At 37.2% G+C, this 20,299-nt stretch overlaps 2 protein-coding genes across 5 annotated transcripts in view; one reads left to right on the forward strand and one right to left on the reverse strand.

Annotated features, from left to right (window-relative positions):
• Positions 1–11,935, forward strand: part of tfap2a (transcription factor AP-2 alpha) — a 20,717-nt gene extending 8,782 nt beyond the window's left edge. For all 4 annotated transcript variants that reach the window (XM_028790816.2, XM_028790818.2, XM_028790815.2 and 1 more), the window contains exons 3-7: positions 1,597–1,648; positions 4,494–4,719; positions 6,109–6,227; positions 9,618–9,759; positions 10,321–11,935. In XM_028790816.2, the coding sequence (XP_028646649.1) occupies positions 1,597–1,648; positions 4,494–4,719; positions 6,109–6,227; positions 9,618–9,759; positions 10,321–10,609 (828 nt within the window). In that variant the 3' untranslated portion in view covers positions 10,610–11,935. The remainder of the gene's footprint in view (positions 1–1,596; positions 1,649–4,493; positions 4,720–6,108; positions 6,228–9,617; positions 9,760–10,320) is intronic.
• tmem14ca (transmembrane protein 14Ca) overlaps positions 1–20,299 on the reverse strand; it is a 1,114,298-nt gene that overhangs the window by 344,253 nt on the left and 749,746 nt on the right. The window lies entirely within an intron of this gene.

Consider the following 20,299-nt stretch of genomic DNA (forward strand, 5'->3'; position numbering starts at 1 on the left):
CACATAATAACAAGAACGTAAGAAAATTGAAAATGGAGGGGAGACCGAGCTCGTTTGTTATATAATAATTAACCGTTATATTTAACAAATTGTTAAAACTACTGTAACAATAATAATAAGAATAACAACAGCAACAACAATAATAATAATAATTATAATAATAAATTGCTGTTTGACTAAATATATTTGGATACTGCTGTCTGTAGGAATGGCCCGGTTTCCTAATCAAATAAAGAAACTGGACACAAATTCTTAGTTTAATTTTAACTTTCCTTAATTTCCGTCTTTATAACTTACAAAGATAAAAATGTTTTTTTTTTTGTTTTTTTTTTACTAACTTGTCACAGCCCTAAATACAAATATGCAAATAGTGCCTGCTTTTGCATTTTCTGTTACTGTTTTCTGTATGTAAATCTGTGCCTAAGCGCCGTCGTTCTTCAGAAAGACCGTTTGAAAACGGCGTTGAAAGGCTTTAGAAAACCCGGTCACGGAAAGCAAAACAGAGAAAAATAAAAAGAATGTAAATAAGAAAGAAAGTGCCCATAATGCGAGCGCTCAGGTACATAAATGTGTACAATGGGGGGCTCTTTAATTCACGTATACTTCTATAATGTAAACGGATTCAGACGCGTCTGTCCGCACGCATTTACACGCACGCACACTTCTTAAGGATTCTGTTGGCATCTTGTGCTTTTTACACCCGTGGCTGAACCCGAGCAGACCTTTTTGCGATAACTGAGGAGTTTGTACTAAAAACGAGTCTGTTGAAAGATATCTGAACACGCTGGCGTTTGGAATGCTGGAATTATCATCAGAAAGAAAGAAAGAAAGAAAGAAAGAAAGAAAGAAAGAAAGAAAGAAAGAAAGAAAGAAAGAAAGTCGTTGTGCTTATTTTTAATGAAATATTAGGTGTTTGGAGTGAGCTTTACAAATGCTTTGCTTTTCTTGTATTTTCCACCCAGAGCCGCGCTGCTTGCGCCCCGTAGCTGAGCGCTTTTGAACATAAACGCTTCTCAGTGGCTTTGCTATTCCTTTCCTTGTTTTAATTAAGTTCGCTTTGAAAAGCACTTTAGGCAAGTCACAGATGTGAGGATGGAGTATAATAAAAGCTGTACTGGAGCAGGTTAGCACAATCCACCAGGAATCATAGAGATCAGTCACAATTAGCACGAACATAAATTTAAGGCGCAGAGGGTTTTTATTATTTTTTTTTTTTTTGAGAAGTATGCAGGAGTCCCGTTTTCGGTGCTTTTTCCATTGTTTAAAATAGCAGCAAACGCAGAGACGTATTGTTTCTGTTCTTTTTTTTCATAACGGGGGGTGGGGGGGGGGGGGGGGTGTTGGTGGATTTTTTATTATTCCACTTCACCACTGGAAAACGGTGAAGTTATCTGAATATTAGCAAACTAACACCAGCGCTAATTGTTAAAAGAGTGTGTGACGTTTGATATTTCTTTTAAATTGAACACTACATTCCCAAAATTATTAAATAATATTCACACCCAAATAACTTTTTTTTAAAAGCTTGAAATACACTGACAGTTGTTCTTCAAATGAATTCTGCCATTAACATTGTTCAATTATATTCTGTTGCAGCATGTTGACGATCAAGGCATTAACATCCCAGACCAAACTGTAATTAAGAAAGGTAAGTTATTTCCCTCGGAATACCAAACGTGTTTCTACATGATGGAGGCGATCCATGAGGCTCTCTGCGAGTCCTAAACTCTCAAAATACGGGCAAGCCAGGCAGCGTTAGAAAAGACAGATGTGCGCATAAATATTCAGCCAAACAAAAGCAGAATTTGTTTGAGCTTCGCCAGAATAGTGGCGCGCTGTTATGTGGTACACAAAATATGTTTAGCAAAGAAATAAATCAACTGTTTAGAGGACGCCGAGTGGAAGGCTTTAGATGTGGAAGATTCGAATGTTCTGCGGCATTCTTTACACGTACTGGCCGGAGAAGAGCAAGACGAGTACGGGAAGGCATTTTAAACGGAGGCTCCGCATTCTTTTCAAGCTCCCTTTACCAGGAGTAAAATGTAACGACTGCATTGTTCTTGCGAGGGTTAGTTACAGCATTTTACAGTGTAACAAACGTACGACATTATTTTGGATGTGTAATTTCCGATTATCCTATAAGCAGGAGAGACACACAGAGAGAAAGGCAGAGAGAGAAAGAAAAAGAAAGAAACAAAAAGACACCTTTCTTGTCTAAATGGACCGAGCAGACACTTTTTAACTCCTGTTATGGATGGCAATAAAACAGCGCAGTGTGTCATTCTCGATGAAGGAAGAACAAAACGTTGAAACGATGTTGCAACTCTTAAACCAAACCTGTGTACACGAGCAAGTTTATTGTTTAATTTTTTCCCCCGCGTGGAGCTTTTGTCAAGTCAAATTAAATGTGCGGAGAATAAATCTTAAGAGATGCTCTTTCCACGTCGACATGATAATTGGCTCTTATATTAGTAATCTCAAGAGTTCGTTTAACTCCTATTGTCTCTATTAGCCTCCCCTGAGCTATTAATGTCACAAGTGATCTATCCAAAAGTGATAGTCCCTTTGTCTTAGGATATCCTCACCAGGACGTATTCATAAAATAGCAATATTGCTAGGTCTGAATTGAAAATGCCGAATAATTAATAGATAGATAGATAGATAGATAGATAGATAGATAGATAGATAGATAGATAGATAGATAGATAGATAGATAGATAGATAGATAGATATGAAAGGGCACCATATAGCACATACTGTAGCTACATAGATAGATACATAGAGAGCACCTATCGAGCGTACTTTAAACTACATCATATTCAGTTTATGCATATTGTGCAGAATTATTATTCTATGACAGACTGTACATATATAAAGGTAGATTGCACGTTTCAGTACTCTAAAACGCATTATGTTTAATTTCTCCATATTTTACTATACCATTATTATTATTATTATTATTATTATTATTATTATTATTATTATTATTATTATTGTATGTGATAACACCATGTATGTGTCTTTGCTAACAGGCGTTGTGTTATCGCCAAACACTTCCGTGTTGCTGGTTTTCTTTTTATGTGTGTGTGTGAGTGAGTGCGTGTGTGTGTATAATTACAAATTCATCCCATGTCACGGGTTGGACTTTTCAATCTGCAAAAATGTTACTTATTGTGCTTTCTGCTTCTGTCACACGAATTGTTCTTTAACATTAAAAATGAATGCTTAGTTAGGATTGCATGCTGTTCGTCTGTTAGGACTGAGGTGGCCTTTTTTCATTTCTATTCTTTCTTTCTTTTTCTTTCTTTCTTTCTTTTATAATTTGTCCTTTTATAATGCCATGTGCCAGGGCTGAGTGCAGATGAAGCTGGCATTTCATTAGGGTTTGGAAAAAAAAAAGAAATGTGTCTCTCTTAAATCAAGCGCATATAGCGTTTAACTTTTAAATTATAATTACTTTGCATCACAATCACTGAGTAACACTGCACGCAGGATTTCAAAGTATAGCGGATCTGCTCAGCTTTGTTACAAGCCGATGTTGCTGTGCCTAACATGGCATTATTATACAGGTTTCTACCATTTTATTTGTAAAACATTATGTGTTCGTATCGATTAGTTGATATCGGACATTGGTGTGAACAGCATAAATACCATATGTAGGAGAAGAACAGAAATTACGGTAAACGTCTCTGCAAAAAAAGCATAAACCTGATAGACAAACATACAGGCCCAATTTAAGTAACTGTTATTGGTCTAAATAAAAAAAAGGTTCTTCTTGGAACCTTCACCTTCATAGGATTTTTCCCCTATGGCACCGCTCTCAGGAAACCTTTAATATATTATTTAATACATGTATATTTTTGTATCATTTTTTAGATAGATAGATAGATAGATAGATAGATAGATAGATAGATAGATAGATAGATAGATAGATAGATAGATAGATAGATAGAGTAATAATATACGCTGCACACAGAGCCAGTCCCTTTGTCTTCGTATATCCTCACCAAGACATAAATGCACAGACTAGCAGTGTGTGTTGAATGGATCTGCCAAATAATACAGACAAATAGAAAGATGTTCCGCGTTTTTCTCATTCACAAACACGGATCAGTGCTCAAGTTACAAGTAGCCAAATATTGCATTATGTAAGCCACATGACGGATGTGGAAATGCAGATTCGCACTCAGATTTTTATCGTTCAGAAATACGGATGTGAGCTGTCACTTGCAGGAGACGTAGGACGCGTTAAAGAAGGGATCCTGGAGATTGAATGCCACTGTCTGCTTTCGTTGTATTTTATTGTTGGTTGGACTGTATTATGTTATGTTGTGTTGTGTTGTGTTGGAGTGTGTCGTCTGCTGATGCTGTTACTGTATAGCGCTGCGCACGTCTCTGTATAGTCGTCTTCCCGCCGCCCCAGAGTCACGCCCCCTTTTGTTTCCACACACCCAAAACGAGCGATCGGCTAATTCTTTTGTGCTCTTTCGCAGGTCCCGTGTCAGTGTCCAAAAACAGCGCAGTGTCCGCCGTCCCGGTCAACAAAGACGGGCTCTTCGGCGGCGTGGTAAACCCAAACGAGGTGTTCTGTTCAGTTCCGGGTCGACTCTCCCTGCTCAGCTCCACATCAAAGTACAAGGTCACCGTGGCGGAAGTGCAGAGACGCCTCTCGCCGCCTGAGTGCCTCAACGCGTCTCTGCTGGGTGGAGTGCTCAGAAGGTAAGACTCGTTCGAGGTGCTGCATGGTGGGCTGCAGTAGGACTTGCTTTCTGGGGCTGAGTTGGACGATATCATTTTAAATATACAAATAAACAAACAAACAAACAACAACAATAATAATAATAATAATAATAATACTAATAATAATAGTTTCCTCTCAAAAGCTGCTTTCTGGCTTTGATTAGTGCTACTGAAATAAGTTCATGCCCCCTGCTTGCCTGAATTAAGTTATATAATGTTGGTGAATGTTAACATTACCAGCACCACCAACAACACCTATAATAATAATAATAATAATAATAATAATAATAATAATAATAATAATAATAATAATAATAATAATGGTGACCTGTCCAGGGCTGTTTCCTGCCTTTGCCCAGCACAGTTAAAATAAGCCATATATGTTAAATTAACAATACCAGCACCACCACCAACAACAAAAACAATAATATGTGTATCTATATAGCGCCTTTCCCATGCTAATGCATGCAGGTGACATAGAGGACTCATGCAGTATTACTGTTAATAATAATCTACACTCCATTTTCCAATAAAGAACCAACTCAAGACAAAGATCCATACTCAATTCCCATTTTGACTCATACCAAGTCAATTTAGATGTGCCAGTAAATCTAACAAGCACACATTTTTCAGAATTCCATTATTATTATTATTATTATTATTATTGCAAATCTCTCCTGTGCCACCTGCATGTAAAAGCCAAGGAGCTATATAATAAATGTATTATAATTATTATTTTTTTTGCAAATCTTTTTTTCACTGTGAAATCCATCCATCCATCCATTATCCAACCCGCTATATCCTAAGTACAGGGTCACGGGGGTCTGCTGGAGCCAATCCCAGCCAACACAGAGCACAAGGCAGGAATCAAACCCCCGGCAGGGCGCCAGCCCACCGCATAATTTTATTATTATTATTATTATTACACATACATTTTTCGGTGACAGAGTAGGTTAAGGTGTTTATTCTGAGACAATTCTTTAAGATTATATAAGACAAATTAATCGCATTTTTTTGGAGCGCCTTATATGAATTTAAGAAAGCCTTATCCATCCACTATCCATTATATATTGCCTCTCATATCTATCATTACTTGTTATCTTTTATCCAAGGTGACTAACATTTGAGATGTAGTTGGTCGCTTTTTATTTTTTAAATTGAAGCGCACTGGCAGGTTGACGTGACTTGCTCCTTGTCACACACGGTCTTAGTAGCTTGACTTGAACCCACAGCTTCAGGGTTTGCAGTCCAAAGCCTTAAGCACTAGGGTACACTTTACTTAATGTTATATGTGTTATTAATTCTGAAAGTAGAATCCTTTCTCAGAATAGGATTCCTCGTTTAAAATGTTTTCTGTTGAACTTTCAGGGCTAAATCGAAAAACGGTGGAAGATCCTTACGAGAAAAACTGGACAAGATCGGTTTAAATTTGCCAGCGGGAAGACGAAAAGCTGCCAACGTTACCCTTCTGACGTCACTAGTAGAAGGTAAGTTGCACCTTGCTAAATATCGAAATTGCTTAAGCTGTGCTACCCTTATCCGATTATTATTTAGTGTCTCAGGTATCATTCAAACAAAAGCGATGGAACTGACGGATTATACAACAAATCATTTTACATAGGCAAGATATACTTAAAATTATTTATAACCAAGTAGTCTGCCAGCCTGTCTCATTCTGTTCAAGCTAACATCGGGATTAGTGATGCTGAGGAAGCACGAGCGAGAACAAATGCAATTTAAATTACAATACTGTTACATTAAAGAGGCAAAGCAAAGTGTATCTTATAAGTTTTTGAGTTTTAAACACAGTAAAATTCGTCTTCTTAACTATTAACCTGAATGCACACACACGCAAACGAGAGGAAATAATGCTGTAAATCCACACCCCACGGAGAGTAAATGCCTTCTGTCACTTGCAGTGGCATTTGGTGAGGAGGCATTAAAGGTGAAAACGTGAGTTGATTCATCGGAGCCAGTTAATCATCCCGCTGTAAATGTTAAGCACAATATTCATTCTTCTTTATTGCTCTACTGGCCTAGACCTTTTTTTTTTTCTTTAAAAAAAAAAAAAGTATTCGGTTATTTTGTGATGGGACAGTTATTTTGTGGAGTGCTTTTATTGTTTATGATCCTCTCCATTTTATGGAAACGAGTTACTGGGCTCGGGCTTTGAAGCACTAATTGGCGCATGCGTTCTTCCGGAGCGGCAGCTAATGGCAGGAAGCCCTGCAGTAAAACCCAACTGGTTCAGGAAATTAAAACCAAAGACTTGAAAAATCAACAAAAACAGACCGGCATTCACAGATAGGGGCCGGCAGTTCCCCGATAAAGAAAATCAAAAAGAATAAACATATATATTAGCATACATTAATTTATTAATAAGAAGGGGATTAATAGTTTTCAATGGTTCAGTATAATAAAATGCAGTCCTACTACTACTAAGAATAATAACGCTGCTGATGCGGGGATTATTACTGAGTTTGACATCAATGCATTTTTCAAATTATTGTGGTGTTGTTAAAAGCCAAATTTCCCCCTTGTAATATAGTGCCTTTCACATCTATCTATCTATGTAATATATAATGACTTTCATATCATTTATATATCTATTATATAATGCGATTCATATCAAACTATTATATAGTGCCTTTCTTGTCCAACCACCTATGTACTGTATACAGAAAAATACATTTGTGCCAACATAAATTGCCTTTCCCATCTCGTAAAAGGAGCCTTCCCAATCCATTTACTACAGTACTTAGTGAAAAACGCTATACAAAAAATAAAATGAATTTTATTATTATAATAAAATTATTACTATCTATCTATCTATCTATCTATCTATCTATCTATCTATCTATCTATCTATCTGTCTATCTATCTATCTATCTATCTATCTATCTATCTATCTATCTGTCTGTCTGTCTGTCTGTCTGTCTGTCTGTCTATCTATCCATAGAGAAAGATATCCATATACCAATGTATTTAGCAGATATGTGTTTAGATCCATCCATCCATCTCTCCATTTTCCAACCCGCTGAATCCGAACACAGGGTCACGGGGGTCTGCTGGAGCCAATCCCAGCGAACACAGGACACAAGGCAGGAACCAATCCAGGGCAGGGTGCCAAATCACCGCAGATGTGTTTAGATATATATGTAAAACATACCAAAGTGGTTCCTCGGAGCAGTGCCATGGAGGAAGCATTTTTTTCCTCCCAAAAGAACCATCCAGATGAAGGTTCCAAAAAGAAGCTTTATTTATTTAGCTCAATAACAGGACACCTGAACAACTGTAAATGCGTGATTATAGATTTACAAAACAGCAATGGACTGATGCTTTTCTTCATCAGAGAGAGTTTCCTGTTATAGCTTACTATCCATTATATAGTGCCTTTCATATCTATCATTACTTGTTATTTGGCTGATGCCTTTATCCAAAGTGATGTAATGGTTTAAGGATACAATTGGCCATATTGTATGTCTCCAAATGGAGCTCAGGCAGGTGAAGTGCCCAACTCGTGGTCACACAGTGTCAGTAGTGAGATTTGAATCCACAATCTCAGGGTCTGAAGTCCGATGTATAAACTGTGTTTCATATCTATCTATCTATCTATCTATCTATCTATCTATCTATCTATCTATCTATCTATCTATCTATCTATCTATCTATCTATCTATTATATAGTGCCTTTCTTATCTATCTATCTATCTATCTATCTATCTATCTATCTATCTATCTATCTATCTATCTATCTATCTATCTATTATATAGTGCCTTTCTTATCTATCTATCTATCTATCTATCTATCTATCTATCTATCTATCTATCTATCTATCTATCTATCTTATGCCTTTCATATTAATCTATCTTTCTATTATATAGTGCCTTTCTTGTCTATCTATCTATCTATCTATCTATCTATCTATCTATCTATCTATTATATAGTGCCTTTCTTATCTATCTATCTATCTATCTATCTATCTATCTATCTATCTATCTATCTATCTATCTATCTATCTATCTATCTATCTATCTATCTGTCTATCTTATGCCTTTCATATTAATCTATCTTTCTATTATATAGTGCCTTTCTTGTCTATCTATCTATCTATCTATCTATCTATCTATCTATCTATCTATCTATCTATCTATCTATCTATCTATCTATCTATCTATATGCTTAAAATGAAGGTGGTTCTTCAGATCAGTGCCATAGGTGGACCATTTTTGGATTAAAGACAAATCCACATGAAGTGTCCAGAAAAGATCTTTATTTATTGATTGATTGATTGATTGATTGATTGATTGATTGATTGATTAATAGCAGATTTATAAAATATACTTGCTTCCTGACTTTAAAAGACTCTTGCTGTATACAACCATGCAGGCCCAGTTCAGGTTTTCTTGGTGTGTTGTGCTCTGCTCCGTTGCCTACCACATAATAAAGATTTTTTTTTCCACATATTAGCAACCTTTTCAAAGCGTTAAGAGCCAACTTCATATACAAAGAACCCTTCTCAGAATGAAACAGTTCTTTATCAAGCGATAATTCTCTGAAGTGGCCCACTTTTTAGAAGGTTTACAGTATTTTCTGAGTCTAACTGTAATGAATGTTCTCGGTGCGCAGGCCATTTCCACCTTTTTGCGCAGCCCTGGCACCTTATGATATATTCACGTGCTGTTAAGTGTAATAACTAAAAAGAAGGAAGCCGTTCGCATTTCCCCGAGAAATGTTGTTTTGCGTAACTTCTTACGTGATTGTGTTTGGCTATGCAAATGAGCTGAACTATGTCAAAGTGCAAATGTGCTGTGATTAGCAGTTTGCGGCCCTGCTGCCACCACCACACATTTTCTTTCTTGTGTTCCCCTCCTAGGAGAAGCAGTCCATCTTGCTCGAGATTTCGGTTATGTTTGTGAAACAGAATTCCCGGCCAAGGCGGTGGCTGAGTATGTAAACCGTCAACACAGCGATCCCAACGAACAAGTCCAAAGGAAGAACATGCTGTTGGCTACAAAGTAAGTGGAAGATTTTGTCACCCTGCTGTCGTTACGAAAAGCACTTTGCACAGTCAAGATGTGCGCCCAGCGTGTTTATAGCACGTCGAAAAGTACGTTTCCATGTTAATTATTCATCAACACTTTGATATTCAGACACGTCTCTTTTTAAGAAAAGAGCCATTTTTTTTGAAAATGTAAAATTAAAGGTGAAAAGTAATTTGAATTAATACGGATGTGCGGTTTAGATGGTGTTAATTTTTTTTTTGTTACGGCGTAGAAATGAATAGATTAAGCAAAGGCAGCAATGAGAGTTTCAGTAAATTAACTAGAAATGAAATGACGATGATGATGATTATTATTATTGTTGATGATGATGTTGTGATGCTGACTTTATGTATAAACGTCTTTCAGTCACGTTAGCACCTCATTATTTTTAAGTTCACCGCATGCATGTCTGACGTCGTCTACCAGAGGATCTTTTCAGTGGTGGGCTTGACAGTCCCCAGAATAGTCATCTCATTAGCTCCCCCGGTTCCTGTTCCCGCAGTCCTAACGTCCTTTTTTCCTTAACCTTTTCAGACAAATCTGCAAAGAATTCACAGACCTGCTTTCTCAGGATCGATCTCCTTTGGGAAATTCGCGGCCGCAGCCGATCTTGGAGCCTGGAATCCAAAGTTGTTTGACCCATTTCAGCTTAATTTCTCACGGCTTCGGGACCCCCGCCATGTGCGCAGCAGTCACGGCGTTGCAGAACTATCTGACCGAGGCTATCAAAGCCATGGACAAAATGTACCTCAACAATAACCCCAACAGTCATACAGACAACAGTACCAAAAGTGGAGATAAAGACGAAAAACACAGAAAGTGACCCGTTTTTACTGACATAGAAATACGAACCTATAAATATATATATTGAGCTAAACGACTCGCCGATTCCCCAGCTCACGATTTTACAGAACTCTTTTTATTCTACACCGTCTTTGGAGTCCCAGGGAATGAATGGATCCACATAATATGACTGATCATTTTCTAAAGAAACAATAAATAAATAAAGACACACTTGGAAGGATAGAAAGAGAATCGAGCGTGGAGGCCCCGAAAGCGCAAAAAAGGAGAAACACGAACGGCCTCGGAAGTTTTGATGGCTCTTTTTGTTTTTTTTGTTTTTGTTGTTTTTTATTCTTTTCAGACTGAGTTTCGGCCTCCATTATATAACTCACATAAAGATTGTAGTCATATAAGCAGAAGGTAAAGAGGATGCATTTTTATCAGTATTGTGAATAAACTTGAAAACAAAACAAAACAAAAAGTCGAAAGAGTTCCATGTCATGACTTCAATTGTAGACTTTTCCCTTACAAGGTAAAGCAACCAACTTGAACTTTTCTTTCAACACGGTTCAGAGTTTATTAATATAAGGGAATCAGTGTTCTTGTATGTAAATATTTATTTATGTGTAATTTAATGGGAATTGTAAATATGGTGCGTCTGTTGAAACCTTTTTTTTTATTATTATTTATCTGGTGATCTCGTTTGCCTTCTGTTTTAGTGGGTTTTAAATATTCGGTTACTTCTTCATGTGGTTTTTATGGTATTAGAAATCAAAAAAAAAAAAAAAAAAAAGGTTTGGGGGTCTTTCTCTAGGATAAAATAATTTTAGCCCTCTTGTAGCATGTCGAGGCGACCTTGAAGCAAGTGAACAAATTCAATAGAAATTCAACTTGAGTTTTATTTCTATGCAGAATAATAATAATGATGATGATGATGATGGTGATGATGATGATTCCATAACCTTCATAGTGAAATGAGCAAAATGATAGACCCTGAAAAAAAAATAATAATCTGAAATGTTTTGTCGTTTTTCTAAGGACCCTTCTGTGTGTTTGCCAAGCATTATAACTTTCACCTATTGTTTTTTTTGTTTTGTTTTTTTATTCCCCCCATCAGAGAACATCAGAGCAATAAACTGATATTGTCTTCAGGAGAATACTAAGAATACGTTTAGGAGTTTTAATTTCTTGTTTTAAAAAGGACTTCACTACGTTTGGGACCATCTGATAATCCTGTATGTCCAATGTCCAGATTGGAAGTCGTTTTAGCTGTTATTGTATAGAGCTGTGCTGGCAATAGTTCCCATGCCTGTCAATGTATCATAGTCCTTTGTTGCCCAGATAAATAAATATTTGATACGCTTTATGTCGATTTTTTTTAATTCAGTGGCTGTCTGTACCCGGGCGTATTTTCGTTCTTGGCAGTATTTTTTATTCAGTATGGTTACAGTAATTGAGTTTAACTCTCCCTTGACAATTGCTCCTTGCAATAAGCAGCTGAACCCATTGTTTCCCTCAAGTATAATAAAAACTTACTTTCAAGTTGGAGTTCAGAGAAGGGGATCATTCACATATTCCACTGAGCTTTTAGTGAGAGGAATGACGCCACGAAACAAAGTGCCGAGCTTAGATTTAAAAGAATCCTTATCATGAAAAGGGATCAGGTAATGGCCCTCTCCCTTAGGTAAAATCATGTAGAAATTTCACTCGTGTCCTGTTAAATAGAGAGGGAGGCCAATTCAGATAGATAGATAGATAGATAGATAGATAGATAGATAGATAGATAGATAGATAGATAGATAGATAGAATGGATGCGAAAGGCACTATATGTATGGCTGTTACTGAAAATTAATAAGAAAAGCAAACTGCTTAGTAAAAGATGCGCTTCCGTAAATCTTCAGAGGTCAGTAAGTGCGCCTTACAAATATGCAAATTTTGTAGCAAAATTCCTTGTTTTATTCGTATTTGTTAAAGATGAATTATTCTGGTAACGAGAATGTATTTAATGTATACCGAAGGAGAGAGAGAGAGAGAGAGACTCCATTGAATGTCACGATACGCACGACATGCAGTTTGCTCTAGGCATCGCGCATGCGCACGGCTCCCAGTCGAGAGTGCATTAATGTAATTTTACTGGCCTTGGCAAATGTCTTTAACTCTGCCATTTAGTATTTTTTAAACGGTTATTCTTTTAAGTCACATTTTTTCCCCCTTTTTTGAACCAATACGTGTAGCAAATAAATTATTATTAGATTGTCATCTTTTAAAATCATTCAGTCAGTTAGCATTACTTACCATCGCTGTATCTTAATTTGGAGTAATTAATTTTATTTTCCTCGTTTAATTTCAAGCCTTGCATTGAGCCATTTTATAAATGTGCTTTTTCCTTCATGTGACTTTAGTGAAACGAATTATTATTATTATATTATTATTATGTATTTATTTACACACTCGGTCACTTTCTTTCAAGCAGAGTAAGCTGATGGATAAGACCAAAATAAATAAGTAAAAAGATTTCAAATAAGCCAGCAGGCACGTGCGTCTTCTGCCCAGGCTCTCTCGCGAATGGTCATTTATTATATGAAAGAGAGAGACTGCTTAACTGTAAAGTGGTTGTTCTAAAATAATGAGGTGAATGAACCCTAACTGTACATATTGTTGGCATAAATGAAATGTGCACTGTTGTAGCAGGTGAAGTGAAGCATTGTCTATCAGGGCTGTTTTTCTTGGCTGCATCTCAGATTGTGTGTGGGATCCTAACCTCAGGCACAATAGCATTCATAAACAGCAATACATGGCTGCTCTTTATATAGCAAAACATAAATACTCATTTTAACGGAAAACAATCTTATTAAATACCATTCATTCATATTAGGATTTGCAGATATGTGTTACACTTTAAATCTGGTTTCATTACAAGTGCAAATACGGCTTAATAACGATCTTTTCAGCAAACAAGTCAAAGCGCAAATACAAAAGAAAGGAAAAAAAATGTGCAAAAATAATAATTTGCTAATTAATGTGGGATCCCTGTGAGGATTTCAGGGCAACTGCGACATGCAATCTTTTCAAAACAAAGTCATATTTGTAAGAAGAATTAGGCTGTAATCACCTTAACAATTTTCATTTCTCCGCCCAAAAGATTTTTATTTTGTGTTCTTTTAATTCTAGGGGAGATAAAAGGAACGCGTTTTATAATAATACACGATATTAACGAGTCAGGTTGGACCCTTCGCAAGCGTCAAAAGCTGTTGAGAAAAAATAAATAAAAATCTTGGTTGATAAATAATTTATGCGTGCATTTTTTCTTAAAACTTAGTATGCAAACCCCTAACGAGGTTACACGTATTTTTTTTTTTTTTTCCAAAACGTCAAAATTGTGTAATTCAGCATAAAGAGTGAAGAGAGCCGAACAGAACAGAGCAATGTTACCATTTTAGGGTTAGTGATGTTGTTTTCGTTTAAATGCGGATTTCCCAAAATTTCAAATATTAACATAATATGATCTTTAACTGGTGGAACAACTATTACCATAGTAATGCCCTGCAGCTGAAATAATATTTAAAATAGAAGGGAACTGACATTTGAGAAGCCAGTGGCTTGAAATACCCAGTTGTACTCGACTAATTCACTCCTTAACCCCTGGTTTCAGATAAATCAATTACACTTGATTCCACCCAGATCAGAAGTGGACGTTTTGAAAAGGCGGAATGTAAACGTGTTTTACTACGACTCGGTGTGTGTGTGTGTGTGTGTGTGTGTGTGTGTGTGTGTGTGTGTGTGTGTGTGTTTCTTTCAGTGCGTCGGTATTGCGGGTCCCCGAGCCGTAACGATTCGGTTGCTGCAAGCCTCCTATTAACCGAAGGGTATTTAACTCGGGCCCAGCTGAACGGAGCGCTTTATCCAAAGCCCACGAGCGGCACCTTAACGTCAAACTTTATTACGTACGCCGTTTGCGGGCGCTGCCGATTCAATTAAGCGCGGCCTTGTTACAATGATTAGGCTAATCACTAAAACACAGTTTGGTCACAAAATGAAGTGTCATAGCTGGAACTGACGACTTCACACAGATAACACGGACGGTGTGCTATACAAAAGGGAGCGTTTTTAGTTTACAATGAACGTCGGAACCAAATTAAGGAACAGTTTAGGTAGAAAATCTGAGACGTGAAAGGAGAATTCCGTTTAAGAATCACATAATTGGCATTGCTACGTCCTCTCCCCAATCATTTAACTGATTATTTATATTTCCGTTTTATTTATATTTCTGTTTTGTCATTTCGAATGAATTAAGTAGATGGGACTGGTGAGATTTGTTGATCTGAATGGCCCGTCCTTGTCATTTTCTTAATGTTCTAATTAATTATAAACCTGCCGGTAAACGTTATGCAAAAAAAAAAAAAAAAAAAACGCTCGAGCCACCAATGTCTTAATTGAGTAAAATCCTTAAAGCGAAAATACATCGGAACAATGCAGGTAACGTGAAATAACGAAATTAAATCAAACGTCTTCAAACCTGTCCTTTGTTATCCTCTCTAAATATCGCCAAGCAAAAAAAAAAAAAAAAAAAAAAGGGGGGAGGCGCTTCATTATTGTCATTATCAATCACTGATGGTTGCTTAACGTGTCCAAAGTATAATCAAGTTAGAGCACCGCGAATAGCCGACATCTGCTTCATCTCCCTTAAAGATTTAATGCTAAATCGTTTATTAGTTAAGAGCTCAGTGCCCTTTTTCCCCCAAAGGGATGCCTTGTTTTATATCAGTGCTCGAAACTAAAGAGGGTCAAGTCAGAGTTTAAAAGTCGGGATCCGTGGAGAAGGAAGAAAGGAAAGAGACGGAATGAGCAGCATCTCCGAGAAAGCCTGGACTAAATAAAAAAAAGTTCACAGAGAAAGTAAACGAGAAAGAGAAAGAGAAAGAGAATGGCGCATTAGTAGCATTATTGATCATAATATATAATCATATTTCCCCTTGGGATTAATAAAGTATCTATCTATCTATCTATCTATCTATCTATCTATCTATCTATCTATCTATCTATCTATCTATCTAATAATAAAAAGAATAGGATGATGATGATGAGGACTATTATTCATATTATTGTTGATATTGCTGTTAATACCATTAATTATAATGATAGTAATAATAATATTGTCCTAACCATCTCCTCAAACCTGCCCCAACTGTAAAAGCCAGGACTATTTTTATTATTTGTAATACTTCACAAACTAAAGGTGTAATCACCGTGTCACTGTTAACCCGAACGCAGTCCTCACACCGAGCAGCCCAGGCCGCACTTTAGCCAACTAGAAGGGTTCTTCATTTCTTCATAAATGTGTTTGTCACTTCTATATTTTTAATTTTTTTTTTAAAAAAGACGATTCATTGTTAACACTTGGTGAGACTGAAAAGATACAGCGCCGACTTGACATTTCTACAGGACCCAAGCGTTTCTTTCACAAGTTTGTGAGTTTTGCGTTTTAAGTCCGGTCAGCTGCTAATGCGAGTCTCCTTCAGGCTAATGGCGGATTTAAACGGCTCTGGAAGCCTCGTCCTCTGCAGATCCACGGACTGTTGGAAACGACGAGACTTATGAGTCGTTGGAGAATAAACCAGGTTAAAAATCGTATTTCATTACAAAACAACGATAGAAAGACTACAGGTAATCCTAAGAGACAGAAATTCTCTGTCGAGCTAAATACCTGAATAAACATTTTTGTAATTAGTTATATATATTTATTTAAGTTTATATATACCTCGCCCCTCACCAGGGAAAGCACTTTTACATGATGATATAACACACTGTGGAAAACAAATGGTTCCTTATTGGCACTTTTACTGGTTTGTGTGGTTGCTTGACAAAGAACCATTTAAATCTGGGAACTGTTCTTTCCATACGAAGTTTTGGTTCGTTGAGCTTTTAAAAGGTTCCTAATATATAGGTGAACAAAGCAGAAATCGTTGATGTACTGTAGACGACCTATAGCAGGATACGAACAAATCAAGAAAACCCGAACACAGTTGAAGTTATTGTGTGCACCAAGAGCCCTTTTAAAACATAGGAAGCCATTTGGAGTTCACTATTGATGGCTATTTATGGTACCTGCGCTACGCATCTAAATAAAGGTTTCCTTTGTTGAAACTTAATGTGAATGGGTCTTTTTGGTACCAAATCGGATTCTACTCTGGCATCAATATGAAAATTCACTTTGGCACCTTTGTTTTTGAAAGTGCATGTGGTGAACTGGCCTGCCGAAAACCAAACGTCAAGTAAATTTGAAACGAATAAAGCAAACGGCTGAGGTGATTATTTAGCGGATAACTGTAAGAGATGAAAAGCCTATTTGGTTGAGGTGTACAGTATACGAAGGACAATTAATGCCTTGTAATAATCTAGCTTTTTATCTATTATATATAGGGCCTTTCCTATTCTATCTATCTGTTTTATATATATATATATATATATATATATATATATATATATATATATATATATATATATATATATATATATATATACCTATACCTATACCTATTTATCTATTTACCTATCTATATATTTCTATATGCTATTGATGCTTCCATCTTCTAATCATTCTTGTTTGCATTTTAACTTTGGATACTTGGATAAAGGCGACTGCTAAACAATAATAATAATAATAATAACAATAATAATAATAATAATAATAATAATAATAAAATATGTAACCTCTCTCTCTATACATACACCCACACACACACACACACACATACACACATATATATATATATATATATATATATATATATATATATATATATATATATATATATATATATATATATATATATATTATCATACTCTCTCTGTGTCTCTCTCTCTCTCTCTGTATATATATATATATATATATATATATATATATATATATATATATATATATATATATATATATATATATATATATATACATACACGCACAATTCCTTCATTTTAAACCGCTGCCCCGATGATGTATTGCAGTATACAGTTTTCAGCACCTAGAAAGAAAGAAAGAAAGACAGATAGAAAGAAAGAAAGAAAGAAAGAAAGAAAGAAAGAAAGAAAGAAAGAAAGAAAGAAAGAAAGCAAGCTCCCTCAGAATTGTGCTTTATTTATAACTTTTCCTCTCCCAAATATTGGCACTTTATAAATGTCGATTCCTGCCTTTCGGACGATACCACCAGGGTAGGTCGCGTCTCCCCGCGCGGCTGAACTCGACCGCGATGCTTAATATTTGTCACGTATTATCTGTGAATTTCGCAAGCACGCGTGTCAGGTCAAATCGTCTTTGTCTCATGGAGGTCCTTCACACAAACACGCCAACGTTAAGAACCGGCGGCAATGAAATCTTGAAAGTTGGGCGCTCCACTTGGCTTCCTTCGTGAAGTTCTCTGTCTTATTTTTTCTTCTTCTTCGTCTTCTTCTCAGAGGTCCACGAGCAGCTGGACCTCTCGGTGTCGGTGTCAGGTGCCCGATCCTCGGTCCGGTAACTTCGGCGTTGGCCGCGCGTGTGTTTCGCACTCGGAGACCTCGGAGGACTTTCTTTCGCCACCATTTGGTTAATGACATTTTGTCGTGTCCGTGTCTCGCACAATTTCCGCATTAAGAGCTCGCTGTTTCGTGACCTTTCATATTTAGCTAAAGAATAATCAAAACCTCTGCGCTCGCCCGAAATGATTCCAGTTCAATCACATTTAAAAAGTGCCAGCTAAAATGTACGATTTGCTCCGTGCATGCGTGTGAGCTGATCAGACATTAGTGTTTAATTATCAGGACAGCCGCCCCTCCACTGGACTTTTGCTTCTTGACTGACCTCGTCGTTCCTCTCGGACATGAAGTGTAAGTCGCGGAAAGGTCATCGGCGTCATCAAATCAGCCCGTTCGTTACCTGAGGCGCAGGAGAGTCAAGCGCTGCCTGTCTTTTTAGAACATTCAGATCATTTATTAAGCAGCTCTTCTTTTATTTCTTTACAAATGGATTATTCCGCGGCTGCAAATAATTGATTAGTATGTGTCTTCTTTACCTGGTATTTTTTTAACCTAAGTGGCTATACTTAAATCAACCAAATGCAGGCAAAAGTATACGTTTGTAATTCCGTGGTCAAATTCACCAGTCGCTTTAAAAGCGCGGTGCCTGCAGACGACTCAACACCAGCATGGCCTGCAAGAAAAACACGCAGGATTCACCGAAACGAGCGAACGGGGGTCGTTACACGGAACACGGATTTAATAACGAATATTTAATGACAGTCCACCAAATCAGCTGTAGCTTCGGAACAAGTCAGGAACAGGTGAAAGTGACGGCAACTTCTCAAACGTCACCGCCACAACTCCCTTCGTTTAAAGAGCGCCGTTTGTGTTTCGGGGCGGCGGTGGTTTGTATAACAAAGCGTCATTTCTCAGGTGGGAACGGGTCTGCATCAGCATCAGTAAGCTGGGCTCTTCGGAAGCGGCAAAACTGCGCTCGTTCCAGGGCAGTATTTTACAGTTATAAAAAGAAAGAAAGAAATAAAACGTGGGAGCTACGAAAGAATATCGACGTCATCTTGTGATTAAGCGAAAAAATTCGCAGCGATTGTACTCTTCGCCTCTTTAGAGCTGAACGCTGACATAGTTAGAGGGGCGTCTCGCAAGTTGGTTCATTTTTTATTACACTTAACTTCAGGACGGCGAGACTCGGCGATATTCTTTAAAGGAAACCCCACAAAGGATTTCGTATCTTCAAGGCAGTCAGGTCTAAATGTCACAAACGCAGAAGAAACCCATTTCTGCAGTCCGTTTACATTTTTTTGCTGCCTGTTCACCTGCTCGAGATTTTTCCCCCCCTCTTAAATGTTATTAATGTCTCCGCTTTTAAGTTGTTAATTGTACTTCCCCTTTCTGTTAATGTTTTCCCTCTCGCTTAATATAGTTTATATTCCGGGTTCAGTCTCTTTTTCTCCTCTCATTCTCTAAACCCAGCCGGGGGGAGTGTCGCCCCGGGCAAAACATATGCTTCTTTCCATTGCACTAATCCAAATTCAGCGTGGAGGAATAATTGCTCGAGTGGCCATGGATTCTCAGGGCTTTGTCCCTCGCTGGCTCCCATCAGCTCGGCACACGCCATTTCAATCAGGCCTTTTTAGAGTGCTGTCTCTTTTTATCAAACCTTAGACCTTGCAAATGATGTGAGCATTTAACAAACGACTTCACGCTCCATCAATAAAACTGCACTTTTTATATACAAATCTCCGAAAAGAGAGAGACAGGGAGACAGAGAGAGAAAGAGAAAGAGAGAGAATGCACAACAAATCCAAGATATACACGTTTAAAAAGAAAGAAAGAAAGAAAGAAAGAAAGAAAGAAAGAAAGAAAGAAAGAAAGAAAGAAAGAAAGAAAGAAATATCAGGAATATGACTATCTGGGGCTCATCCATATATCTTTCTGTCTAGCTAGCTAGCTATATACAGTATACACACACTTGCTTTGATACATAGATGAACACACACTGAACATCACTGCTTGTAAAATGACACACTACTGGGTCATGAGGTTCCTTGTAGCTCCATTGCTTCACAAAGAACCATTTAATTCTGGGAAGGGCTCTTTGCTGGTGAAATTGGTGGTTTAGGTTTGAAGAAGTTCCTGATGTGGGGAACAAAACAAGAGTCCCTTGTTCAGCAGGCCAGCTAAAGGATGGGGATGGATAAAGAAAACCTGAACTACGCC

This window comes from Erpetoichthys calabaricus, chromosome 6, assembly GCF_900747795.2.
Source record: "Erpetoichthys calabaricus chromosome 6, fErpCal1.3, whole genome shotgun sequence".
NCBI classification, from domain to species: domain Eukaryota; kingdom Metazoa; phylum Chordata; class Cladistia; order Polypteriformes; family Polypteridae; genus Erpetoichthys; species Erpetoichthys calabaricus.